The 27,333-nt window shown below is 38.6% G+C and overlaps 4 protein-coding genes across 4 annotated transcripts; all 4 read right to left on the reverse strand.

The window, feature by feature from the left end:
- Nucleotides 1–885: 885 nt before the first annotated feature.
- LOC104597508 (polygalacturonase inhibitor-like) lies at nt 886–3,009 on the reverse strand. Its single transcript, XM_010259088.3, has one exon. The coding sequence runs from the start codon at nt 2,797–2,799 to the stop codon at nt 1,774–1,776; it is 1,026 nt and encodes a 341-aa protein (XP_010257390.1). The 5' UTR covers nt 2,800–3,009; the 3' UTR covers nt 886–1,773.
- A 5,441-nt stretch (nt 3,010–8,450) lies between these two features.
- Nucleotides 8,451–9,669, reverse strand: LOC104597507 (polygalacturonase inhibitor-like). The gene has a single exon (XM_010259087.3). It carries the CDS (start codon nt 9,634–9,636, stop codon nt 8,614–8,616), a length of 1,023 nt encoding a protein of 340 aa, XP_010257389.1. The 5' UTR covers nt 9,637–9,669; the 3' UTR covers nt 8,451–8,613.
- A 9,462-nt stretch (nt 9,670–19,131) lies between these two features.
- LOC104597506 (polygalacturonase inhibitor 3-like) lies at nt 19,132–20,397 on the reverse strand. The gene has a single exon (XM_010259086.3). The coding sequence runs from the start codon at nt 20,352–20,354 to the stop codon at nt 19,332–19,334; it is 1,023 nt and encodes a 340-aa protein (XP_010257388.1). The 5' UTR covers nt 20,355–20,397; the 3' UTR covers nt 19,132–19,331.
- A 4,115-nt stretch (nt 20,398–24,512) lies between these two features.
- LOC104597760 (polygalacturonase inhibitor-like) lies at nt 24,513–26,416 on the reverse strand. The gene has a single exon (XM_010259484.2). The coding sequence runs from the start codon at nt 25,959–25,961 to the stop codon at nt 24,957–24,959; it is 1,005 nt and encodes a 334-aa protein (XP_010257786.1). The 5' UTR covers nt 25,962–26,416; the 3' UTR covers nt 24,513–24,956.
- Nucleotides 26,417–27,333: the final 917 nt, after the last annotated feature.

A 27,333-nucleotide genomic window follows, 5' to 3' on the forward strand; every position in this document is an offset into this window, starting at 1 on the left:
CAAGACTGACTTTTAGCAGCAGTCACACTCCCAATGAAAGCAAAAGTTAATTCGGGCCGATAGGACTTGCTTCGCTATCCCTATTTCAGTGATGGGGGAATGAGAGGAGACAATTGAAACTTGAAACAGAGAATGCTGTTAAGTGTAATATGGTGCTGGTTTCATGAAATTCAGAAGTTGTCCACGCATCTAATCACAATGAAAGCAAAAGTTTTTAGTGGAGATGTAGGGGATCTAACCCTGTACCTCTCAGCGCTCTACCATTTGAGCTACATCCCCGATACTTAAATTATTTTACTCAATTATCCACTTAAGAAGATAAATAAATCTGGAGGTATGAAGAATTATAAATCCAAATCAACCTTATAAAACAGGAAGTGGAAGGCGCATGCATGGGCGAGTTTATTAGTGGGATTTGGGTCCAATTTCATATATGCAATGGCCTTAATATTGAAACATGATCTCTTCTTTTAACATTACAGTTTACAGATTCCAATTGATCGTTATTGGGCTAAGCCTGGTCAAAGAAGCCAGATTGAGCACGGTCTTTCAGTTTCAGCGATTGACAGGGTACATTTTAGGTTGCACCCTTCATCCTGTTGGCCTGTAATGTGGCAAAATTTCAGCCCAGTTCATCAAATTGAGCTGGACCAACTGTGGGTTTTTCATCACATCAGCATAAATTGTCCATTAGTCTGTTGACGTGTTTGTTTCTGATTAGGTGTTCCATCAATTGTTACACCATCTTTTTGGTGCAAATCCGGATTTGTCTCATGGCATCATGTTATAATGAATTTGGCATAGCTAAGCAGCTAGGGAGATAAGGATTTGGGTGTTCATGGACTGTTTCACGTCCCCAAGGAGAACCAAACGGATCTTAAATTATGCTTCAAAGTTGATCATATTTTTCATAAATATCAAGGGTATGCTGTAATTTACTATTTATTAATTTGAATAATAATTTCCAGGGGTAAGCAAATGGGTAGGTTCTACCCAAAACCAAATGGATTCGGTTTTGAACTAACTCTATCTGATCTGTTATAGGGTAGAATCTGGTTCCAAATTCATGGAACTCACCCCCACCCAGGTCGATTCTAGGGTCTAGGAGTTTATCCTACTCGAACCAGCCTTGATTGACCTTGGTAGAACTGATGTTGAAACTGAACTTGCTTTGAAATAAACTTCAAAATATTTTTAAAGATGTGAATATTTGATCTCGAACACTCATTGTTACAAAAGCCATGTTCTCACTAGACCATTGAGTTATTTAAGTGATTTGATCATTTATTTTCATTTTAACATTTGTACGTGTATAATAGATAATGTAAAAGGTAATATTTATAAAATTCAAATCATAATGATAAATTTTCAACCATATATTAATATATTTTTATAAACTACATATTAAATTAATCAATTTAATCAATAAAGATAATATAAGTTTTAAAATATATATTATCATTATTGAAAATCGTGTTTTTGAAAGGCATGTTTTATTTTTTACTTAAAGGGGAGAGTAAAGAAAGAACGAATAGATCTTGAAACCGACCCTAGAACAGCCAAGACCAAAACCGACCTTCACGGAATAAGTTCGGATTCCAAAAACCTACAACCAACCCCTATAGGATAGGTTCTGGGTTCTCTCATCAAACCGAATCGAACAGACATATGCTCACACCTAATAATTTCTAAACAAATGAAAAAAAAACCCATACACCAGAAAATTCAAACTTTGTAGCCTTCATTCATGCCATCGCCGGCCGACCAACCCGATTACCTGCAGTCGGACAGCGGCGTACCACACAAACAGCGATTTTGGATAAATGACTCATAGCTGAACTGCTGCAACTTTCCGCCAACTGGGATCCTTCCACACAACCGATTGTAACTGAAATCCATCCTCCACAGATCCAATTCTGTGACCTGCTGAGGAATACTTCCCCTAATTCTGTTGTGTGACAAGTCCAAGAACGTCAGGTTTTTCGGAAACTTCACATTTGATAGATCAAAGTCCAGTCGATTAAACGACAAATCGAGCCCCCTAACCGTTGAATTCTCCCTGAACAGCATCGACGCGTCACCTACCAGTTTATTATGAGATAAGTCGATCGAATCACAGTCCAATTGGCTTAACGACTTGGGAATCTTGCCGGAAAGCATGTTTCGAGAGAGGACGAATACATATAAGTTGTCCTTGAACCTACCAAATGAGTCGGGTATGCTTCCGGAGAGTCTGTTCGCTGCCAGTTGAATACCTGTCAAGTTCTGGAGATTGGCAAGGGAAGCGGGGATAGAACCAGAGAACTGATTGTGGGACAGATCGAGGTACTCGAGGCTTTTGAGTTGACCAAGGAAATCGGGGATGCGGCCAGAGAGAGGGGTCCAGATGATACTTAGCATCTTGAGGTTCTGAAGCTTGGTGATGGAGTAGGGGATGGGGCCGGTGAGGTTGTTGATGTTATTGAAGACAAGGGCTTCGAGGTAGGGAAGGTCTCCGACGGACGGCGGGATTGGGCGGTGGATGCTGGTGTCGTACATGAGGAGTCGGTAGATGCGATTGGTTTCAGTGTGGCATTCGACGTAGTCCCAGTAACAGCAGTCATTGCTGGCATTCCAGGAGGCAAGGTGGTCAGGAATGGTGACAGCTTTCTTGATGTTTAGGAGAGCTCTTTTATCATCTGGGTGGCAGCGCTCAGAGGTGGAAAGAGTGGGAGATGGAAGAGAACCCAAGACGAGGAGGAGAGTAAGAAGGAGAAGGGATAGCAAAGAAGAAGTAGAAGCAGAACTGTGTGTGTCCATATTCTCTGTATGTGAGTGTGAGAGGTCAGAGGAGTTGATACTTAGACGACGACCTCTCTTGATTTATAAAGGAAGGTGGCCGCGCTGCACTACCAGATGCTATCTTGATTATTCTTAGAGGGCAGAGAATTTGACTAGTCAATCCAGAGGGACTCCATTGGTTTGCTTTCTGTGTGCTCCATCTTAATGTTCAAATTGTTTGTCTTCAAAAACAATTTCTTATTATTGTTAGCTACCAGCTTACATGTATTCTTCATCCTCGTAATCATGCAAATCTAAACTGTGTATTGGAAAATGGAAAGAGTTCACATATGCGCCCCACAAGAGGGCGCCCCACAATGTCCCACAGCGCATCCCCGCCATGTATTGGTAACGATATCATCGGGAAATGTTCCTAATGCAAGGCTGGGATGCACTGTGGGACGTTGTGGGGCGCCCCATCGTGGGGTGCAGATCTAAACTCAAATGGAAAGTGCCCAATAAATCAAAATAGGCCCCACCTAGTTAGGGATGTGAATGTAGAGTTCACATCTACGAGGCGCCCCACATCACATCCCAACCTTGTATTGGGAACTTCTCCCGATGATAAGTACGGGGGATGATAAGACATTATCCAGAGATGTTCTCGATATAAGGTCGGGATGTGCTATGGGGCGCAGATGTGAAGTCAGCTATCAATTAATCAATTTTGGGTCGAATCCTATCAAAATCAAAATCAATTTAGACGAATTGGACGGACCAATAAAGTATATTAAATTGAACCAACCAGTCCAGACTTCAATGGTCTAAAGTATTTATTGGATTGGACTCGTCCTAGCCTATATGTAATGGATTTATATTAGATTTGGCTGGATTGAACCAATATCCGATTCTTTATAGAAGATAAGAATACAGGTGTCAATGGACCAAGTTTGAGTTGGAACTAATTTAAGCGTGTTTTTGAACCGTGAGCGTTTATTGAATAAATGCTGCCACATGGGCACTACTTCAGCATTTCCCTCATTATGCGGATCCATATGCATAGAGATTCAAAAAAGTAGGCCTTAATTTATGTGCATGCTTGCCGTTGGGGGAAACTTCATTTTAACGCTTTCCCAAATAGGTAGTCATTTACTCATTGTTTTGCTGATGTGGTGCCTAATGGCGCCTAGTGGCGCATAAGTGTCAATAAACAGGCTCACTATTGCTTTTCCCGGTTTTGCAAACAAATCAAGTACAAACATTTAATGAATAAATGCCCATGATTCCAGACACGTGCTAAATTAAAATCAATTTGAGCAGATTGGACAATCCAAACATTAAATTAGACCAATCCAAAATGGTCTAAAGTATTCATTGAATTGGATTAGACCTAATCCATCTTTAATAGAAACATATTGAACCGAATCAGATTGGATCAAATCCAATCCAATCGACACCTTAACTCCCAACTCCCCAATAAAAGAGATCTAAGAAGAAAATAAGCTTGAAAGATGACCACCACTTCGTCTAGTTATTATATTCATTTGAGTGGGGTTTCATAATTTTCATTACACCCATTGGAAAGCCAAGGATAAAGGACGGCTTGAATTAGATGATTCAGTCATCTCAGATCATTATATAATTTGCTTTTCGCGGGCAACCTATGGGCTTAGTTGCAGATACAGAGCCTAGGGTGCAACTTGGACCGGATTCCGTTGGGTTGGGTTTAATATCAATCCAGTTCCAACTTGAAGTAAGAGTACCTTAACTCTAATATGTGATATTCTCAGGTCCCATTAAAACTATAATTTATAAATATTTAACACTATTCAAAGTTGTTGTTAGGGTTAAAATTGTTTATATTACCATATAATCCAATGTTTTAAAAATGACCTGGAACTGAAATTGTTCTAGTCACCGATTTCTGGGTCGACGGTTCAATCACCCCATTTTAATAAAAAATTAAAAAGTTAAAACAAAAAATAGCTAAAAATCGTTGAACGAATTAATGGTTCAACCACCCGAGTCAACAGGTCATTGACCAATTCAAGGGTTTTTAGTCGGGGACTGGGATTGGGGTAAAACAGAACCAACTGTCTAAACAATTCTCGGTCCGACTGTCTGGGTCAATGATAGTTCAAAAACATTGATATATTCTTACATTATTTAAGGAATTTTAAAGGTCTTGTGATAACAAGCAATAAGATGAGCTTTTCCTCCCATTATACAACATAGGATTGACTAGGCTGAAAAATGGAAAAAAAAAACACAACTGTTTTTTTGTTGTCATATTTTTAGGGCCAGTTTCGTTTGCAGGAATAGGGGTGTGCAATCAGAACCAGAATGGGCCATTCTGATTCAAACTGTTTGGTTGGGTAGACTGGCATTCCCCCATTGGAAGTAATGGCTATACCCTCCCCTTCTTTTGAGAATGAAATCCCACTCCAATGTATTTCAATTCCTGTATAAACCAAATAGATCAATCTGGTTCCAATTTTGACAAATTTTAGGATCTCTTTGATTCATAGTCGGAATCAGAATTGGAATGGTCCATTCCCATAGTCTATTTGATTCAAACAAGAATTGGAATCGGAATTAGAATAAGTTGGAATGAGATTTCACTCCCAAAAGAGGGGAGGGAATGGCCATCCCTTAAATAGAGGAATGCCATTCCACCAAAAATAAGACTTGAATTCTAATTCCATCCAACCAAACACTTAGAATGGATATGGCCCATTTTGATTCTGATTCCAAAGCCATATTCTCATAAACCAAATTGAAACCTTAATTTCAATTCCACTTCCGATTCAGATTGCAGACTAAACGGACCTTTAGTAAGGCTAAAATGCATTTTAGCCGGATTGGGAATGGGGAATTGATTTTGTATTTTATATTTTATTAACTTCATCGTTTTAGACTTATTGGGCAATTTTAAAGATTATTCTATATTAGAATCATTGGTAGTCATTGTGGCTCATCAAGGGCCACTTTTTTGGGAATGACCTTCATAAGATCATTTTTGTAATTTGGCATCTTTTATGGTGTTGCATGCAGCTGTAAATGGACTCAAACACGACCTTCTGGATTGGTCACATGTTCAGTCCTCCAGAAATTATCAGCCTTATACCACACATTGGCATTGTATTAGTGGCATCCATAGCAAAGATAAAATTTAGGGAAAATTGTATATTAGTATCCTGTATTTTGGGCTTAGTCTTACTTTGGTCCCAAAACTTTAAAACATATTAATTCAGTATTTAAACTTTCAAAACGTGCTAATTTAGCATTTATAATTAATTAATATAAAAGGACACAAGTGCCATTTGGGTGTCATCTAGTTTTCTTTATTAACTAGTTCTTTGCACTGGATCTAATATGTGGAAGATGACACCAGAAAACAATCCGGAGAATGCCATACTGAATTCGTTTTGTCAAAGACTGATCTGATGGAGAAAAGTAGTTTATTAAAAATCGATTTGATAGATCAATATTGCTTTGGTTCAATATTGATTCTTGAGGAAGAAGATGATGAACAATGTCATATTTCAAAGGGTAATTTTGATATTTCAAAAGTTTTAAGTCACACATGTCATCACGAGATAGAGATAATTAACTAACAGGCTTGTTAATGGTAGGGAGTAAATTGACACAGTTTAGAAGTTTAGGTACTAGATTGACACATCTTAAAATTCGGTTGTTTGGGAGACCAAAATGAAACTAGCCCCAAAGTATAGAGTATTAATCTGAAATTTTCCCTAAAATTTATTTTCATATAAAACTTCCTCCCAAATAAGATTATCGACCTTAAGGCTCTTTGTTGGCGGTGCAATTTCATTTGCACTAGTACAACTGTATGGGAGTGCATATGAAAAAAAAATGTGTGAAGTGTGAATTCTAATTCAACTTTGCTTAGGATTATACGTACTTTGTTTTGAATGAAATATAAAATAAATGAATAAATAATAAATCAAAATTTACACTTACACATTTGCATACTGTTACACCAGTGCAAAGAAATTTTCACTTTAAACAAACGAAGCCTAATAATGAATCATCCACATAAGCTTCTCCAACAAAGGAAAGGAGAAATATTTGTTTTTAGCTGAAAAGTAACATGTAGGGCATAATAGGTCTTTCAGCCGCGTCCCTTAATGGAGTCCACGTATCACGATATTCCATAACCCCATATGGGGGCAGGGTAGGGTAGGGTGGGGCCACAAAAAGGCAGAATGCATGTTCTTATATACGACCACCCTTTACCAATGTTGCAAATCTCGGCTTAAAACCCTCACTATCCTTTCTCAAATCATAATTTCTGATGCTCGGACTTTGGATATAGTAGCAGTTTTGATAAATTTTCTTTTTTAATGATTTGAGTACATGCGCAAAAGGAAAAGTTATGCTGCCGGAAAGATATGATATCGGTAGTAAGCATTTCTAGTTGTAACTCATGCAGTAAAAGGACTGAAAGAGCTGGGAATTGAAGTAATAAAAATTGTTTTAGGCTCAATTTGGAAGGAATACAAATGCAAATATATAGAGTATAAAATCATATATTTTGTGTTATTTTGTATATATTTATATTTGTATTCCTTCCGAAACTAAGCCTGAAGGAGAATGGATATAATACCTAATGGATCCATTAAAATAGATAGATAGAATTAATTCATGTAACCAAATCCATATAATTGGGAGACAATGGTGCAGGGATAAGCTTTGTGTCCCACTCTACATTTCTTCTACCATGTGAAGGGATGGAACTAGCTACTTCATTGAAATTGTATATATGCAGGAGAATAGTGCTTTCCATGCCCCATATACAATTTAGGTAATAACGACCATTGGATTAACAACTTCTGGTATTAAATAACAAATGGGTTCACTATGTAGTGGACTGACTATCCACCTAATTTAGTACTAGCTCAGCTGTATGGCATGTGCGCGCATTGTGGGCTTGTGTGGCACGTCAAAGGAGAGAAGATATAGTGGACACTAATAAATGGATAAATATAATGATGGTCCGGACGTGATAAAGAATATCTTAAGCATCTTACTTTTAATTGATGGGGGCAAGTGTATAAGAAAATTAAAATGTAAATGAATTAACAAAACTGCCCTGGTCGTTTTTCATTCGTTCATTGATTTGGGGAAAGTGTATTTATCCATATTTTTTGAGTTTCATGATCGATCTGGATCTATTGCATTCTTTTCGGCCTTCTTGGTTTATAATTTTGTAATTTATTTGGGTAAGTGATTCATGTCTTTATTTCCTTCGATTCTGAAGTAATAGGATGACATTTTTATTCATAAAAAAAAATAATATTAAAATGAACAAAATTATTTTATTATGTTTTATTCCAGATGAGATAGATAAGTTTTATCTAAGAAAGATATCCATTGATCAACTTTCTCTCTCTTATTGATCGACAAACGAATGGGCCTTTTATCTATCATACAACGGAAACCCTTTGTTGTTGGACCTCATTCTAACCTATAGATATCTTATGTTCCTATTTTTTCACAGTCGCAACTCAGTAATACAATAGAGCCAGTAAGAAACAATAGATATCCCATATCTATTGAGAAGATGGAAATTAAGAAAATGGAGAGAATTCCGTTTTATCAGTGATTGTAGTATCGCTAATCAGGAAAGGAATGAAGCACCTATAATGCCTATTTTGTCAAGAAAGTTACAAGGTCGCAAAGAGATTCATTAAATCACCTTGTTCATTAAAGCACAACTCCTACTAAGTCATCTGCTATATTTCAAATCAACTATATCAAACAAGCCATACACCAGAAAATTCAAACTTTGCGGCCTTCATTCATGCCGTCGCCGGCCAACCCAGCCGATCACTTGCATTCGGGGAGTGGCGTACCACACAAACAGAGGTTATGGGTAAATGTCTCATAGCCGAACTGCTGCACCTTCCCGCCAACCGGGATCCTTCCACATAACCGATTATAACTGAAATCCATCCGCCACAAATCCAATTCTGTGACTTGCTGAGGGATACTTCCCCGAATTCTGTTGTATGATAAGTCCAAGAACGTCAGGTTTTTGGGAAACTTCACATTTGACAGATCAAAGTCTAGTCGATTCCTCGACAAATCAAGTCCCTTCACCGATGAATTCTCCCTGAACAACATCTTTGCGTCCCCAACTAGTTTATTATGAGATAAGTCGATTGACTCACAGTCCAGTTGGCCTAACGACTTGGGAATCTTGCCGGAAAGCATGTTCTGAGATAGGACGAACACATACAAGTTGTCCTTGAATCTACCAAATGAGTCGGGTATGCTTCCGGAGAGTTTGTTTCCTTCCAGTTGAAGACCTGTCAGTTTCCGGAGATTGGCAAGGGAAGCCGGGATGGAACCGGAGAACTGGTTGCGGGACAAATCAAGGTATTCGAGGTTTTTGAGTTGACTGATTAAATCAGGGATGCGGCCGGAGAGAGGGGTCCAGATGATACGCAGCATTTTGAGGTTCTGAAGCTTGGTGATGGAGTAGGGGATGGGGCCAGTGAGGTTGTTGATGTCGCTGAACACAAGGGTTTCGAGGTAGGGAAGGTCGCCGACGGACGGAGGGATGGGTCCGTGGATGCTGGTGTCGTAAATGAGGAGTTGGTAAATGCGGTTGGTTTCAGTATGGCATCCGACGTAGTCCCAGTAACAGCAATCTGTGCTAACATTCCAGGAGGCAAGGTGGTCAGGAATGTTTAGAGCCTCCTTGATCCTTAGAAGAGCTCTTTTGTCATCTGGGTGGCAACGCTCAGAGGTGGAAAGAGTGGGAGATGAAAGATAAGACAAGATGAAGAGGAAAGAAAGAAGGAAGAGAGAGCGGGAAGCAGAACTAGTAGAGATGTGAGTGTCCATCAACTCAGCTGACTCTGTATGTATACAGAGAGGATAGACTACCTGTAATATATATAGGTCATGAAGATGGTCATATTCAACAAATTAAAGACCAAACAGATTAAGGCGCAGTTTGGTAAGCTTGAAAGATCTAAAATAAAAGACTCAAAAATACCGAAAACATCAAATTTGGGAAAGTTACAATTGAAGCTTTTTAGTCTTTTCTAACTTTTAAAAAACTGGATGCAAGGACTGTGCCACTTGTCAAAATATATCGTTTCAATGCTCACACAACTAGAATATCTCCCCATAAAAAAAAAAACGTATAAATATAAAAATATTGCGAATGCACAGTGCAAAAAGCTGTATGAACAGGTCTTGTGAGAATTAAAGTCGATTTCCTTGCCAAAAGCTCGATACATCTTTTGATCATCTGATCTGCTGAAAAATCTATCTAAATAAACTTCGTCAAACGGCACCTAAGTCAAATTAAGTGGTTTGTTTTGCTTTGTCTTCGTCTTCGTCTTCGATATTAATTTTTATCTCTGCGCGCTGGATCTCAATCTTAAAAGTCAATATGGACTGATCGATACTTATCTAAAGCGAGAGACCATGACTTCATCGACACAATTCACTCAAATCCAAGTGGGGATTCGAAACCGCAAAAAGAAGGAATGAAAATTGAAAAGACAAATGAGGTTCCAGCGAATTAACATGTATATTTTTATATACCCAGTACGAGCATATATCTCGGATCTGGGTCCAGTAGAAACTTGAGTCACTGGTTTTCAGAAAGATCAAAATCCAGTAATCCACCACTGTCTGTGTCCCAAATTCCCAGCAACGATATCTACTTAATTAACCAGAAAAAAACAAGCAATTGTAATACCAGTATACCACCACAGCTAGACCACTACTTTGTGCTGTTATTATATTCATTTGGACGGTGGCAAAGTTCATTTTTATTACACTTAAAATAGAGAGCCGTTTGCTATACATGTCCTTCAGTGTTCATTGGCATTAATTTTCTTTTTATGGGTATTGTCTTCATATCTTTGTCCTTTGTTAGGATATTCCTGTCATTGAATTCATCAATTGGGGAGGGGTAATTGTGTAGGCATTTCATTGGTCTCGTGATGATTAGATGAGCCTGCTCTCACTGAATATATTACTCAAGCTCAGAACTGTTTTGTTGTCTGAATTATCTAGCTAGTGATTAGACCTGTTCATGGGCCGGGTAACCCTACGGGCTGGCCGGGCCTGGCCTGACCCCCTGACGGGTTTGTGCATAGATTTTAGCCCGTGGGTTTGACCTTGGGATTAAAAGCCCGAGTCTAACTATTTTATGGGTCGGGCTCGGAATTTGTCACAAAAGCTGGACCCAGCCCGACATTTTGTATTTTATTGTAAACCCTAGTTGATTAACCCTTTCCTATTCCCTATTTTCATCTTTTATCTTCTCTTCTCAAGAACCGGCACAAACCCAGGTAGGCAGCCACCGTTCTGAGTTTCACAAGCGACAGGCGAGCTTAGGCACCGGTCATCTCTCTCTCTCTCTCTCTCTCTCTCTCTCTCTCTCTCTCAGTTCTCATTCTTACACACTGTTGCATATTCTCAGGAACCAGCAAACTCATGCACCGATGCCAATCGCGCCACCAGTGAACTCAGTCGCCCCTCTCTCCAGCGGTGAATCCTGCATTTCTCAACATTGTACAAATCATGCATTTCAGCCTCTGTTAAATTGGGCTCAGGCCCAGACTTCAGGTTTTTTATAAGGGCCGGACTCGGGCCTAAAAAAATATTATTAATGAAGAACAAAAGCCCGACCCAACCCATAAATAGATCTACTAGTGATGAACATAGCAGGACACTGATGAGGACTTTATTAAAGCAGCTCATAAGATAATCACTCTTTCCAACCTTTGAGGCATTTTTACAATTTAGTTTGTTTTGTAAGTTTCTATCTTTGGGAATAACTTTGTCATTTTAGGGTTACATTTAGTCTATCTTAGACATTTCCCTATATATCTTAGAACCATTTTTAGTTACTTTGGCCCATCTACTCATATATAGCACCTTAGTATGATGCAATACAATCCATTCTTTCTTTCTTAGTTACTTTGGCCCATCTACTCATATATAGCACCTTAGTGATGAACTAGTCTAAGTTAACACTTCACCTCACCTTATCTCTATAGTTTTCTCAAACAAATCTTGGGAAGTCAAAGTTTCATTTTTCAGTATAAAACTTGCCCATAGATTTGAAGGCCTGATTCAAATACATGGTAAGGTCTTTTATATTGAAATTTTAATTGTTGCATGAATGTAGTAAGACTTCAGATTCTTCTCTAAACAACTCAACTTGCAAATACAATTCTATTGTAGTGCATATGCATGTTTATTTACTACAAGACTTGCAACTAGACCTGTTCATAGGCCGGGTAGCTCGATGGCCTGGCCTGGACCGGCCCGCACCTTGGTCGGGGTCATGTAATTAGGCCCACGGGCTTGACCTCGGGCTTAACATAGTACGCCCGACTATGTTTCGGGCCGGGCTCGGAATTTGTCAAAAAAGTCCAGCCCGAGCCTGGCCCAGCCTAATTCAGCATTATATATTTTATAAAGTACATAATGTGTATTTTATATATTATATAAATAATATAATATTTATTGAAATATATATATTTATAATTTAATATATACATTTTTTATTTTTTCTTTATAATTTATCTCTCTCTATTCAACCGCTTCAACAGTAGTAACAGCATGGACTAAATTTCGGGCTCGGGCACAGGCCCGGGCTTCGGGCTTTTTATAAGGGCCGGGCTCAAGTCCAAGTTATAGGCCGGGCTCGGGTTCGGGCTTTAAAAAAATCTGTTAATACAGAGTGAAAGCCCGACCCGGCCCATGAACAGGTCTACTTGCAACTCCACTTTCAAATACCAAAAATTCAAAGTATTGAAACACTGACACGTAAGAAACAAAGTTACGTCTGATGTGCATACCAGATGTTTTCCAACACGCTCTAGGTTATTTTTTTATTTTTCAAAATTTCACAAGGGCCTGTTTTACTTTTAGGCTCTTGCCAATCTCCTGAATATTTCAAAATCCCCAAACATCAAGTATTTAATTAGTGTATCAGGATGTGGCTGGAATGATATGATATGCTTGATACACCTTCATACATTGCAAAATTTTGATCCTAGAAAAATGCTATTACATGAATATACCTTTGGCTTGTTTTTGAGTTTTCAATTACCCAAAATTCCAACACTTGTCCAAATGGAGCCTAGATCATGTACTGTTCAATATGGAAACCGCCCACGCAATTAGTTTCACTTCACCCTGAATCCGTCTTTTACCAAAAACCATTGAATCATCGACCCCTTTGACCCAAATAATGGATTTTGATTATTTCTATTTTTTTAATTATAATAGACCATCCATTTGGAGTTCGGACAGGATAATCACTGACCCAAAAACCGGTGCCGAAAGCAATTTCAGTTCTGGGTCGATTTATAAAATAATTGATCACAAAGAAATATTTACTGAAATTTTGTTTCTGTTTTTTTCCTTCTATTTTATATTTTCGTTTTTTCAGAGTGATTTACCGGAGATTGCCTTGATTATCCACCATACGTGGCATGATATTATTAGTGTAAACTCGACTTGCACCGCCACGGGCCACGGGCCACGGCGAACAATCAAAACTGGATCTTTTGATCAATTAGATTAGATGTATAGCGTTGCAAAATGAAAAGCGTGTCAACGGTGATGAAAGGATAATCCAACGGGAGTGAAAAAGTCAGCATTTCACACCTTATTGATCTCTGGTCAACGCGAATCACACCAAATCCGAATTGGGATCTTCTCCTCACATAACAACACACCTCACACCATCCTCAGCCCATTGTGCATTGGCAACATCTCCCATGAAATACAGAAACCTTTCCTAAAGTTATGAAAATCATAAGCCTTTCTTATAGTTTTATTTTAACAAAAATATCCCCTGAACTTTTAAAGATTTCAATAAAAACCTCCCTTCCATCAGTGATTCAAACAAAAAAAACCAATAAAATTATTAAATTGCCCCTGATTAATTATGAGAGAGTCAATAAAACATTTCAAAATATTAAAATTGCCCCTGCATCCCCTTCCTCTCACAATAGAAGGGAGTGGCGTGAAATCATTTCCCCGTTCTCCCCCATTGATTTTTCTCGTTAATTTCTTCTTCTCTCTCGACTGTGAATTGAAAGGCCTTGAAAAAAAATATAAAACAGAAATAAATACAACGAGAAAAAGAGGGGGAAAAACATTTTTTCCTCCCTCAACTCATCACTCTGAAGACCTCTCTACCTCTGTTTCTCTCTTTCTTTTCCATGACTGACGGCTCCAATCGTAGAATCCTCTATATGGGTTTTATTTGTCATCTGTTTCTCTATGATACCCACATCTCTGTTTCCACCCTATTCACTTATTTCTTTTTCTGGGATTACCACTGTCAATAGAGTTTCTCATGCTTTTCCACGGCTGGTCATGGTCGTATCAATTTTTGAAGACGAGACATGGGTTCATGACTTCATTCCCCCCTTATTTTCATTTGCTGAGCACATATTTTCGTGTTCCTCATTTTTGTCTCTCCCTTTGTCGAGTTCGAGTACTTTCTTGTTCCCGCACTCTCCCCGATGCTCTCATTTATAAGTGATTATTCTTTAAATCCACGCAATGACTTTATTTTCATTTTTGTGATCTTTAAAACCCACAACTTCATTTTCACTATATCGCTCTAGAACAGCCGCTCTTGCTGTTTCTTAATCTGTTGCCTTTTAGATGCTTGCTCCAGGGAAGGAGAACAAGTAAACCATGTATTTGTCCGAAAAGTCTCGCCCAATCAATTTCTATTTCGAGGAAGGAAAGGACATGGTGATTGAAGTAGTTGGCAATGGCGGGTTGTGGATAACCGTAGCAGCCACAGTGGTAGATGATTCTTGCAGAGAGCAGTGGAGAAGACCATGTGGTTAAGACTCCCAAGAAGAAGAAGAAGAAGAAATCAATGAGAAAAACTAGTGAGGGGAGATTGGAGGTAGGATTTTACGCCATTCCCTTCTATTGTGAGAGGAAAGGGAAGCAAGGACAATTTCTACATTTTAAAATGTTTTATTGACTCTCTGACAATTTATCAGGGGTAATTTAGTTATTTTATTTTTTTTCCTGAATCACTAACAGAAGGGAGGTTTTTGTTGAAATCTCAGGAGAGATTTTTGCTTATGTAATATGATGGGATGTGAGGAGCAAGCTTATCAAATCCATCATATAACGATCCATATTAGAGAAATACACGGCAGTTAGGCCGTTAGAACTAGTCAGCTGACCCGGCAACGCAGCTGTACAAGAATCTAAGACCCCAAGAAACATCCCGCAATGTATTGAGAATATTTTCCGATGATAATATCAAAAATGATGATTTCATCATTGGGAGATGTTTCTAATATACGCGGAGATGTGCTATCGAACGTTGCGAGGGTAATCTTGTGGGGGGCTGATTTTAACTCAGATCCCAACCGATTTATACAGAAATATAGTTTCCTTCTACTCAGCCATATTTGTCAATACAAGAAATAAAGTAAAAAAAAAAGGATATGTACTACGGGCTACGCAGCCTAGGCTGCGGCTGGCCAACCAAAATCATCAACGTAACGATGTTTCGGTTTGGTTCTTTCGCTGCAGCGATACTGAACAATATTCCGGCAACCGGATCAGTTGCAGTCAGGGAGAGGTGCACCACGTAAACACAAATTATGGACAAACGATCGAGCACCGAGCTGCTGCACCTTCCCTCCGAACGGAATCATTCCACACAGCAGATTATAACCCAATTGCAGATTATCCAGTTCGGTTATCTGTTTCGGAATGCTTCGTCGAATCCTGTTATGTGACAAATCCAGAAACGCCAGGTTCTTGGCAAATTTGATCTTGGATAGATCATAGTCGAGTCGGTTCCACGACAAAATCATCGACGTCATCGTCGCATTCTCCCTCAACAAGATTGATGCGTCCCCAGTGAGTTTGTTAGATGACAGATAGAGCTCCTCACAGTTCAAATGTCCGAAGGATTTGGGGATCTTACCGGAAAGCATGTTAGCGGATAAGTCTATGATACCTTTCAGTCTACTGAAGGAGTCGGGTAGCTTTCCGGTGAGTTTGTTCCAACCGAGATCAAGATGTGTCAATTTATTGAGCTCTGCTAGGGAACCGGGAATGAGGCCGGAGAACTGGTTGACGGATAGCTCGAGGTATTCGAGACTTTTGAGCTGAGAAAGGAAAGCAGGGAGTGGACCAGAGAGAGTGGTGTTCTATATGCGGAATCTTTTGAGGTTTTGAAGTCTGGTGGTAGAATAGAGGATGGGGGTAGTGAGGTTGGCGATCTCGGTGAATTCCAGGGTTTGCAGGTAAGGGAGATCTCCGGTGGCCGTCGGGATTGAACAGTTGATGGTGGTTTGGTAAACCAGGAGTTGGATGACACGGTTAGTATTGGGACTGCATTGGACGTAGCTCTAGTTACAGCAGCCGGTGTTGGGATCGGGGATGCTTAGGGATTTCTTGATTCTGGGAAGAGTAGGAGATGGGATTTCCTGTCATCTGAGTTGCAGTGGATTGAGGCAGAAAGAGTAGGAGATGGGAGAGAAAACGAGAGGAAGTAGGAGAAGAGACAGCGAAGAAATATAGCGAGTAAAAAAGGAAATGAAATAATACATAGATGATTTGCTGACGAAGCTTTATATGAATTTAGTCATCTAGTGCCCTTTGGGAGGGCTTTCTCAATTACAGCTTGATTCGAGCCGAGTAATTGGTCAAATTGTATTCCGTAAATGTAATTTTCTGGGTAAATTTTTTTGGTAAATATTTATCCGGGTAAGTGCATTTATCCATGTTCTTTTATTTCTCAATTAAATAAGATAATGACTATTTTAGTCATAAAAATTTATTATTAAAAGGAGTATTTTTGTCCCATTCAAGTATTAGCAACTTTCTTCTTAGGTGGGAATTTCCCACCTAGGAGGTACCCAAGAAAATAAAATTTTCCTGCTCCTCACATTAATCTGAAAAATAAACACAGTATTATTGATCAATAGAAATCAGAATCTCATTGACCAACTTTCCCCCCTCTCAAAATCTCAAAAAAGAACGCCCCCTTAATTCTAGTGGTTCGTGAATTTAATCGAATTCATAGTAAAATATTATTTTTAATATATATATATATATAATACAAATAATTAAATACAATTATATATAATTGATTTTCATAATATATTTTTATTTATAATATTTATAATATTAATTTATCTATATTCTTTTATAAAAATATTTTAACATACTTAATATTAATGTATGTATAATCTCAAGCTGAGTAAAGCCAAACTCGAATAACTTAGGAGCATTGACTCAAGTCAAATTCAAATCAAAAACATGAAACTCAATTGAACTCAAACAACCAACTCTAAAGTCTAAACAGCTTCTCCAAAAACACACCATGGGTGCTCAACCAAAGCAACTAATTAATGCAGCTCGCCTCAAATACAGAAACCGTCCCAAAGGAAGCATTGGTGGCTTGGATAAATTTGATATGGATCGTAATCCTAAAACTTCTCTACCAATTGATCCGATTACCTTGTGACAGGCCCATCGTATAAGACTATTTTGAATTTTTGATAGGCAAGGCAAGCCAACGGTATACTACTATACACTATAGCGATGCGCAGATGGCAAAGTAATGAAATAATTAATTCGGCCTCATGAAAGTCATTTTCTCCATGATTTCTATGCTTGTAATATCAAAGTCAGAATATAACTGTTCAAATTAGAGCTGGCTTTTAATTTCAATCCTATTAAAATTTTATCATTATGCTGCGTCATCATCATCATCCCTGCCAATTTTTCAAAATCGGACTGGGAAAATCGGGAATTGGTCACCTGATTGGTTCCATTTTATCGCAAAACCGTCTTTTAGCTAAAAACCATTGATTTGGTCAGTAAACCGTTGATTCGGGCGATCAAACTGTTTGAACCGTCTAATGGTTTTTGATGGTTTTTTTTTTATTTTTTGTTAATGGTTTTTGATGGTTTGAACCGTCTAATGGTTTTCGAATGGTTTGACCATTCAACCCGGGAACCGAACCCCTGAATGGTTCGTTATCCGGTCCATTTTTAAAAACCTTGATCCCTGCCTTATCCCAATTATATGGGGTTGGCTATTTCGTCAATTCATTCTATTTAGGTCCTATTTGGTTTGCAGCAATGAGGTTTGGAATTGAAATCAGAATGAATCATTTCAATTTCAACTGTTTGGTTGGGCAGAATTCGAGTCTCATTCCCATTCTTGGTGAAATGATATTGCCCCATCCGACCCATTCCCATTCCTGATGAAATGATATTGCCCCAGAATGGTCATTCCCTCCTCCTCCCTTGAGAATTAAATCGTATTCCAGCTTATTTCAATTCTTATTCCGAATTAAATCGTATTCCAGCTCATTTCAATTCTTATTCCTATTCTTGTATGAACCAAACAGACTATAAAAATAAACCATTCTGATTCTGATTCTGAAAATCAAATCAAATGGTCCCTTAAAAAAACACTCTAGTATAAACAAAAACAAAAACAAAAAAAATCAAGATTCATATTCACGAGGATTTAACAAAAAGTTTAGTATCGTCTAACCTGATACAACCCATCTCTTTTATCCGAGCATGGAATCAGTATGTAAGACAATCTTACACCAGGGAGTTTATAATTATGTAAAAATTCAATATTTTGTACCTATATATTTATTTTATGTGTGAATTAAAAAATAATTAACATGGATATTATACAATAAAGAGGATTTGGATTAAATTCAAATATGATCTAAGTAGATTTCAAGATTTCAATAGTCGGATCAAGATTTGGATGTAGTTGGATCCTACCTAAATTCAACTCAATTACAGCCCTGGTTTAAACCCAGGCTCAGATTGAGTATTTGTTAGAACTTGAATGGGCCTGCACATTTAGGATGGGCCTTGGACCTAGCCCAGTGCTGCATAAAATTTTCAAGCTGGGTTCTGTACCCAACCAAACTTTAGTTGATCCACTAAGTTGCTTGGAATAGAGTGAGCTTTGCATTTGCATTAATCTTTTAAAAAAACGATCACAATTATGTAAGGTGGCTTTGCATGAACTTTGCATGAACCATTCTTTTGTTCATTTGTATTGAACGAATTTGCATTTGCTCTATTACCAAACGTAGCTTATTATTTACACTTCTAAACTCTATCTGATTTATAATTTATACCTTTTTTGTCCCATTTGATGTAAAATTTGCATCAATTCATATAAAATGATGACCATATTATGTTTCATACGGAGTGAATCAAATATGAGGAAGTAAACCAGAAATTACACAATGCCTAATTGCACCCTCATGTATTAACACCAGTGCAAATGAAATTTGCACCGTAAACAAATAAATACTTGTGTGAGAGTTCATGGCAAATTAATTAACATTCAAAACTTAGTATTACATTACATGCATATTATTCCCACTATTTCTGAAGAAAACACACATAAATTGCATAATTAAAAAAAAATACATAAAAGAAGTGCTTGCTGCATTTTATTCAATTAATCTGGACTTTTGTGCAGATACCAAACACTCGAATATTCAAACACCCATTGTCTTCAATCATGGTGACCGGATTGATTTGCAGGCAGGCAGTGGCGAACCACACAAACAACGATTATGTTCAAACGAGTAAAGACCCAGCTCCTGCACCTTCCCGCCGAACGGAATCTTTCCACACAATCTGTTATAACTCAAATCCATCACTTCCAGGTTAACTAACTCGGTGACCTGCTCCGGTATACTCCCTCGAATCCTGTTGTGAGATAATTGCACATATGTCACATTCTTTGGAAACCTCACTTTCGCTAGATCAAAGTCCAAACGGTTGTTCGACAAATCTATGGACGTCGTCCTTCCGTTCTCCTTGAATAGAATCGATGCGTCCCCGACGAGCTTGTTATCAGCCATAGATGTAGTCTTACAGTCCAGTTCTCCTAGCGAGTTGGGAATCTTACCAGAAAGCAGGTTGTGAGAGACGTCAAACCAATCGAGTTTGTTTTTGAACCTTCCAAACGAGTCGGGTATGCTTCCCGTGAGTTTGTTCTTTTCGAGTTGAAGGCCAGTCAGTTTGTTGAGGTTTCCTAAGGAAGAAGGAATTGGGCCGTAGAGCTGGTTGTCGGAGAGATCGAGGTATTCGAGGTTTTTGAGTTGGCCGATGAACTCAGGGATGGGGGAGGAGAGAGTGGTGATCCAGACGCGAAGGAACTTGAGGTTGTTGAGCTTGGTGATGGAGTATGGAATGGAGCCGGTGAGGTTCATCTCAGTGAAGATTAGTCTTTCGAGGTAAGGGAGGTCGCCGACGGCCTCTGGGATTTGGACGGGAGTATTGATTTTGCTGATGATGAGTAGAGTGATGCGGTCTGTTCTGGGGTGGCATTCGACTTGGTCCCAGTTACAACAGTCGGTATTGGGTTTCCAGGAGGCGAGGATGGGAGGATTGTTTAGGGACTCCTTGATGCTCAGGAGGACCCTTCTGTCATTCGGGTGGCAGCGGACGGAGGCGGAGAGAGATGGAGATGGGAGAGAAGAAGAGATGAAGAGAAAGAGGAAGAGAAGAGAGAGGGAAGAAAAGTGAGTCTCCATGAATTTAATTTCACTAGCTGTTTGTGTATGTGGCGTAGCGACTGAGGATGGATTAAGATGCAAGGTACACATGTTAATTTATAGACGGACAGAGGTAGACACTGTAGTACACGTGGCTAAGTTTATTCATTCATTACGTCAGAGTAGACTTTGACTCGTCAACCATGTCCAGCTCCCTTGGTTTCGAATTGCTTTTTTCTCTGTGTGCTTGTATCATCTATCATGTACATTTCTTGTCCCACCTCGTGCACATGCCATTTGTTGATTTGTTCTAGCTGAGTAGTTGTACGTGTAGAAAGAAAGGTGTTGGACAAAAGGCAAAATCCGTGGATTTATGTCGGTGTAGAACAAGGTTAGCTCCCCAGGGTCACCACCCCCAGGCCCCAGGTCTATCCGATCATCCAATGCATGCATCTAGGTCCCGTTTGTTTTCCGGGGCTAAGTTCGTCAATCGTTAAATTGATCTTTGATCATGATGACCACATTTATTTGTCATTACATTGGGTCGACATTGGAGAATATTCCTTTGCAATGTGGGCAACTAACTTATTCTCGCATGCCTACATTAATACTCTCTCCCTCTCGTCTCTCTCCATTGTTTTTGTGGTATGGAATGAATTCCGGGGGACCATTCACTGATTCAGCCTTGGTATTCAATAGGTTTGGCCGCATGTTCACTTCAATAGTTGATGCCTGTTTAATACCTTCTCATATAAGCCCCCATCTCCAACAGTTGTTCACAAATGGCTCATTTATAACTGATGGGGGTGGAGATGACCCCAATAATTAACATCACCAACACACATGGCGACCCCGGACAACCAACGGTAACCTCAGACATTATCTGAGCTACCTTGTCAGTTAACATGTTCTTTTATATTTTTTTAGTTAAATATAATAATGATTATTCTAACCATAAAAATTTTATGATCAAAATGGGGTATTTTTGTTCTACTCAAGTATTCATAACTTTCCCAAAATGGGAAAGCTAAGTCATGTTTGGTTCAATTCTCATTTTTTCTCATTTTTTAAAATGGACAAAATGGGTAAAATTAGGTAGAATGAGAAAATATTACTATGAACCAAACACTTTTTTCTTAAAAATGAATTCTTTTCAAACTGACAAGTGTCCTATATTGCTCATTTTCATTCTTAAAAAAAAAAGAAAAAAAAAACTGTACCAGTATTCATAAATCGCCAGCCTAGGTTTCCAAAACTATTGGCATAGATGTTTACTAAATGGATGGCTGATCGTCAATGTTTACCACTTGGCATAAATGTTTTGTAAAATTACTTTTGTAAAAGTACTTTCATAAAAAAATACTTTCACAAAAGTGCTTGTATAAAAGTATTTTCGTAAAAGTGCTTTTATAAAAGTACTTTCCTAAAATTGCTTTCATAAAAGTACTTTGATAAAAGTGTCTTTATTAAAGTTCTTTCATAAATTTACTTTTATAAAAGTGCTTTTATAAAAATGCTTTCATATAAAAGCACTTTTGTAAAAGTGTTTTCGCAAAAGTAAACATCTATGGCAACAGTTTTGTAGGCAGAGTTTCCTCAAAGAATGAAAATGAGCAAGATACGGAATGATTATTTTTCATGTTGCAAGCTACTCAATTTTTGTACTGTGGGGCTGATTTTTCATTCTAAAAAGAATGTGAACCATGGTAAAAGTTTTGTAACCAATAACTCTAATATTATTCATTATTCCCTAAAAAGAGCAAGAACTGAAAAAATGAAGCCTAGAGCAATGAACCAAACATTGTCTTAATTTACTCACCTAGAAGATAGGTATCACTTGCTTGGTCCATTGACTAACTTTACTCGGAAAATAAACTTTTTCTGATCCCCACATAAATCAAAAAGAAAAACATGGATTCCTTGGTCCATTGACCAACTTTTACCCCTCTCACAATCCCAACAACAAATGCCGCCTAGAAGAAAAACATCCAGAGTTCTACTACATGTAGGCCTAGACAATCACTTGGCAATGTGGTTGTTCCACCTATCCACGTATGGTTAAACGTGGCATACAAGTCACTTGAATGTGTCCCACCTTACCTCCAGGTGTCTTACTCATCTTCACCACGTGCAAATTAACACGAGCGTCCCCATTCCCTAATCTATATAAAGGTAGGCTTCACATTCATTACACATTTTTTTTCTTACATTTATTGCTACCCAATTCACCTAGGGTAGCTCAACTCATTAATGATTTGCTCGTCGGAGTCTCAAGCCTGGGATATCACCAAACTGTTTCTTCCTTGCAGGTAGACCTGTTCATGGGCCGGGTGGCCCGACGGGCCGGTCCGGCCCGGCCCGGCCCGGCCCCTGGACGGGCTTGAACAGGCTTTTTGGCCTGCGGGCTTAGCCTCGGGCCAAAAAGCCCGGCCCCCGAACGGGCTTGAACAGGCTTTTTGGCCCGCGGGCTTAACCCCGAGCCAAAATAGCCCGGTCCGACCTATAGTTAAACCTAAGTAAAAACCCTATGTGATGTCCATTTGAATAAATATTTTGATTTAAGAAGGTTGTTGATTCACTTGTAGGCCCATTGTTCATTTAAATAGGGAAAAAACATCTGAATTAAAATAGATAATGTTCATTTGAATAGGGAAATATTCGAATTTCTTTTATTAGGTCGGCCTTTGGGCTTTTTATCAGGGTCGGGCTCAGGGTCGGGCCCAAGTTGTAGGCCCGTTGGTCGGGCCAGGCTCGGGCTCGGGCCTAACATTTTTCTGTTAATAAAGAGTAAAAGCCCGGCCCATGAACAGGTCTACTTATAGGTCCCTCTACCTCCTTCCGAGCTGAGCTGAATTTAAACCCTATTAAGACTTTTAATCCTCATAAATTGGCATTATTTGTGAGAAACCCCTAAAATGTGTTTCATAGATGGAGGGAGGAGAGATGAATCAATAATTGAATTTATAATGGGTTCTTGTTGATAAGGGCAACTTTTGGCCCCTAATATCAATAAAAATAATTTTTTTAATATAATCTCTAGAATAGGCCAACTTTCCTCCTCTAGAAAGGTGAACAATGGCGCCACATCTTCTTGTTCCAAACTCGGAGTAGAGCAAAGATTTCCTCTCCTCTGACCAACAAGCCCAATGCACTCAGGTGTGGCAAATGTCCTTCAACAAACCTGGTGAGTTGTTTGTGAAGAAGAAGAAGAAGAGAGAGAGAGAGAGAGAGAGGAGGAGGAGGAGGAGGAGGAGGAGGTGGGGGAGATTTGACATCACTGTTCACTGTTCAAGAAGAGGAAGGAGGTTAACAATAGAGGTGGGTTCGAGCCGAGCCGAGCCGAATAGTATGAGGCTCAAGCTTGGTTTGAGCTAGAACCTTGAGCTCGAGCTTGACTCGAGTCAAAAACTTGTAAGTTCAAGCTCCGCTCAACTCGAGCTCGACTTGAGAAAAAAATATAAAAATAAAAAAGTATATATAAAAAATATTTTTTATTTGATATTTAAAAAATTAAGAATTATAATAATTAGTTATTATATATAAGAATAAAAATATTATATATATTAGTAGTAGTAGTAGTAGTAGTAGTAGTAGTATGTATGTAGCTATTCGAGCTCGGCTCGCGAGCCTCACGAGCCAAACTATATTAGGCTTAAGCTCGACTCGAAGCTCGGTTGAAACTGAGCCGAGCTGAGCTCGAGTAAGTTATGAAGAGCTCAGCTCGTGGCCACCCCTACTTAACAGTATTTCTTTCCTTATTTGATATTTTTTTCAAAAAAATTAGCCTTTTCTTGATATTATATTAAAAAATTTATTTTTATTGATATTATGGGCCAAAAGTTGCCCTTATCTACAAGAATCCCAATTTATAATAGAGTTAGTGAGGGTTTTGATCAAAATGATGACATACAAAAAATAACAAGATGTTTCGTTTTTTTATTTATTTAAGGGAAAATTCCCAATTGGTACCATATACTTGGGTTTAGTGCCATTTTGGTCTTTGGACTTTAAAATGTGACAATTCAGTACCCAAACTTTTAAAACGTGACAATCCGGTACGTGTCATTAACTAGTTGTTAACCAGTCGTTAAGTGGCATTTGAAAAAGACACAAATGCCCTTCAAGTGTTATTTAATTTTCTTTATCACCCATCTAAACAATGACAAAAAATTAACAGCCCCAAATCCTTGCATTTTCCATTCAAAAAAGTTGGGGTCACATTTGAGTGGGCATTCTGGTGACCCCAACTTTATTGAATAGAAAAGGCAAGGATCTAAGACTTAATTTGTTGTCAATGTTTGGATGGTTGATAAAGAAAATTAGATGACATTCAAAAGGCATTTATGTCTTTTTCAAATGCCACTTAACAACGGGTTAACAACTAATTAACGGCAGGTACTGGATTATCATATTTTGAAATTTATAAATACTAAATTATCACATTTTAAAGTTTGGGGATCAAAGTGGCACTACATGTTACTAATCTGGAATTTTTCCTTTATTTAAGACATAGTAAAACAGTTCAGATTTTCACAAATAGTTCATAATAGTCGACTTATTTCCTTAACAGCACTCCCCTGGCTAAGCCAATATGAGCTCGACCACCGGAAAATTCGGGTTTCAAGCTGGCCTGCCGGATTACTAACACTCGTCGGGGAGTGGCGGACCACACAAACAACGGTTATGAACAAATGAGTAATTGCCCAGCTGCTGCACATTTCCACCCACCGGAATCCTTCCACATAAACGATTGTAACTCACATCAAACACCTGTAGTAATTCCAACTTGGTGATCTCTTCCGGAATACTTCCTCGAATCCTGTTGTGCGATAGATATAGACCCGTCAAGTTCTGCGGGAACCTCACCTTCGACATATCAAAATTGAGCCGGTTGTCTGACAGAACGATCCATCTTACCGAACTGTCGGGCCTTAAAAGCATGGACGCATCCCCGGTAAGCTTGTTGTACATGGAGACCAGATAGGGGTTTAGTTGGCGTAACGAGTGGGGAATCCTACCCGTTAGGTTGTTTCCATGGAGTCGAAGATTTACCAGATGCTTGAGCTTCCCTAGAGAAGCCGGAATCGGACCGTAAAGCTTGTTGCGAGAGAGGTCGAGCCACTCCAGGCTTTTAAGTTGGCCGAGGAATTGCGGTATGCGACAGGAGAGAGGGGTCAAGGTGATAGACAGAGTTTTGAGTCTCTGAAGTTTGGCGAAGGAGTCGGGGATCGACCCGGGGAGCTCGGCATTATTCAAGACGGACAGGTCGAGGAATTCGAGGTAAGGGAGGTCTCCGATGCCAGGCGGGATGGGGCCGACGATGGTGGTTACGGCGATAAACAGTTGAGTGACGCGGTTGGTGTTGGCGTCGCACTTGACAAAGGCCCAATCACAGCAGTCGGTGTTGGGATCCCATTGGGTGAGAGCTGGATGGACGTAAATGGATTCCTTGAATCCTAGGAGGACTTTTTTGTCTTCTGGGTGGCAACGGGCGGAGGAGGCGAAGGTGGAAGATGGAAGGAAAGAGAATAATAGGAAGAGGATGAGGCTGAGAGAATAGATGAATACTAAACCAGGACCACTGCTACTGGGACTAGGAGCCTTCATTTTCAATTCTACTTGTTCATGCCGCCGGCCGGATATCATTCACAATATAGCCTCTTCTTTTTCATTTTATAGATAATAGAGGGATCAGGGAGGTTGCTTTGCTTGTTTACTTCGGCTTTCAACTTTTGTTTGGATGAACTCCATCGATCTCGTTGCATGCTGCAATCCAGCTAACTTTCGGAGCACTCCACTCCTAGAGTCGCAGAAGCCGAACAGAGAAATATTATATATGAATAGCTGAACAATACATAAGATATCTTAAAATGGACAAAAATAATTTATATATCAAGTAGAAATTATGTGAAAATAAATTTATGAGCTTTAGTCTTTGACATGAATAATCATATTCATTAGGAACTTATTTTATATAAATAATAAATAGTTTTTAATCAGTTGGCCATGGACAATGTTTGGTTTGATAGAAAATAAGAGAGAATTCCTCAACCTAGGGTCTGGTCCAAAAACATTAAAAAAGAAATCCCATTTTACTAAGCTCCAAAAAGATACTATAATCTCATGTTACTGGAAATCTAATTAATGAGTTGCTTGTCAAAGTAAAAAGCATTGCTGCAGTTGCAATCGATGTGAATGAATTGACTCTGCAATCTGCATTCCCCCAAACACCCTGTTCATGGTTCAAAGTATTATCTACCATATTTATAAGTATTAGTTTCCTTCCGAGGTCAATAAAATAATGTTTGGTATCATGGTGTTTTGTGTCTATTATTGTGTTTATGTGTTGGAAATAAGAAAAAAAAAGTTAAGGGCATAAAGTGTAAAGTAATAATTGTTTAATTTGTTTTATTATATACACATAAGTGCCATTAAACATCATTAGGCATTACATAGACAAAATAGAATCAGACCAGAAAAAATGTCAAAAAAATATTTCCTCTAAAAGTGAGTTTTACACTCGAAATAAAAAAAAAAAATACATTGAAATAGAATAAAATTCAAGCATAGTAGCTTGTATATATCATTGAAATGGAATAATAAGACAAACAACACCATGATATCAAACCCCCACAGAAAGGCTAAGTAGTGGGATTTAAGATATTTGGCCATATTCCATAGTTAATACCCTTAGGCTGTGTTTGGTTTGAAGGGGAAAGTAGAGAAAGTTAGGGAAACCTCTACAAATCTAGTATGGGTTTCCCTAGCCTTTCCCTACCTTTTCCTTCAAACCAAACATAGCCTTATGGTCAAACATTAAAACCAAAAACATTTGGTATCCATGGGTATCATCTCTTTGAATCGTATATAATACTCATTTTTTATGTATCGCATGTGTCAATACTTTGAAGTGTGAACCAGGCCCGATGTACATAAACCATGAAAAATGTTTTGTGGCTGTAATAAATTAAATTTTTCGAATTAAATAAAGTCAAGTAGCCTATGTGATAGTTAGGAC

The sequence above is a fragment of the Nelumbo nucifera genome, chromosome 7, assembly GCF_055504915.1.
Source record: "Nelumbo nucifera cultivar China Antique chromosome 7, China Antique-T2T, whole genome shotgun sequence".
Lineage (NCBI taxonomy): Eukaryota > Viridiplantae > Streptophyta > Magnoliopsida > Proteales > Nelumbonaceae > Nelumbo > Nelumbo nucifera.

What these genes read in the sequence shown, in the direction of transcription:
- LOC104597508 (XM_010259088.3), bottom strand. Translation starts at nt 2,799, where the DNA reads ATGGACACACACAGTTCTGCTTCTACTTCTTCTTTGCTATCCCTTCTC.
- LOC104597507 (XM_010259087.3), bottom strand. Translation starts at nt 9,636, where the DNA reads ATGGACACTCACATCTCTACTAGTTCTGCTTCCCGCTCTCTCTTCCTT.
- LOC104597506 (XM_010259086.3), bottom strand. Translation starts at nt 20,354, where the DNA reads ATGGAGACTCACTTTTCTTCCCTCTCTCTTCTCTTCCTCTTTCTCTTC.
- LOC104597760 (XM_010259484.2), bottom strand. Translation starts at nt 25,961, where the DNA reads ATGATATCCGGCCGGCGGCATGAACAAGTAGAATTGAAAATGAAGGCT.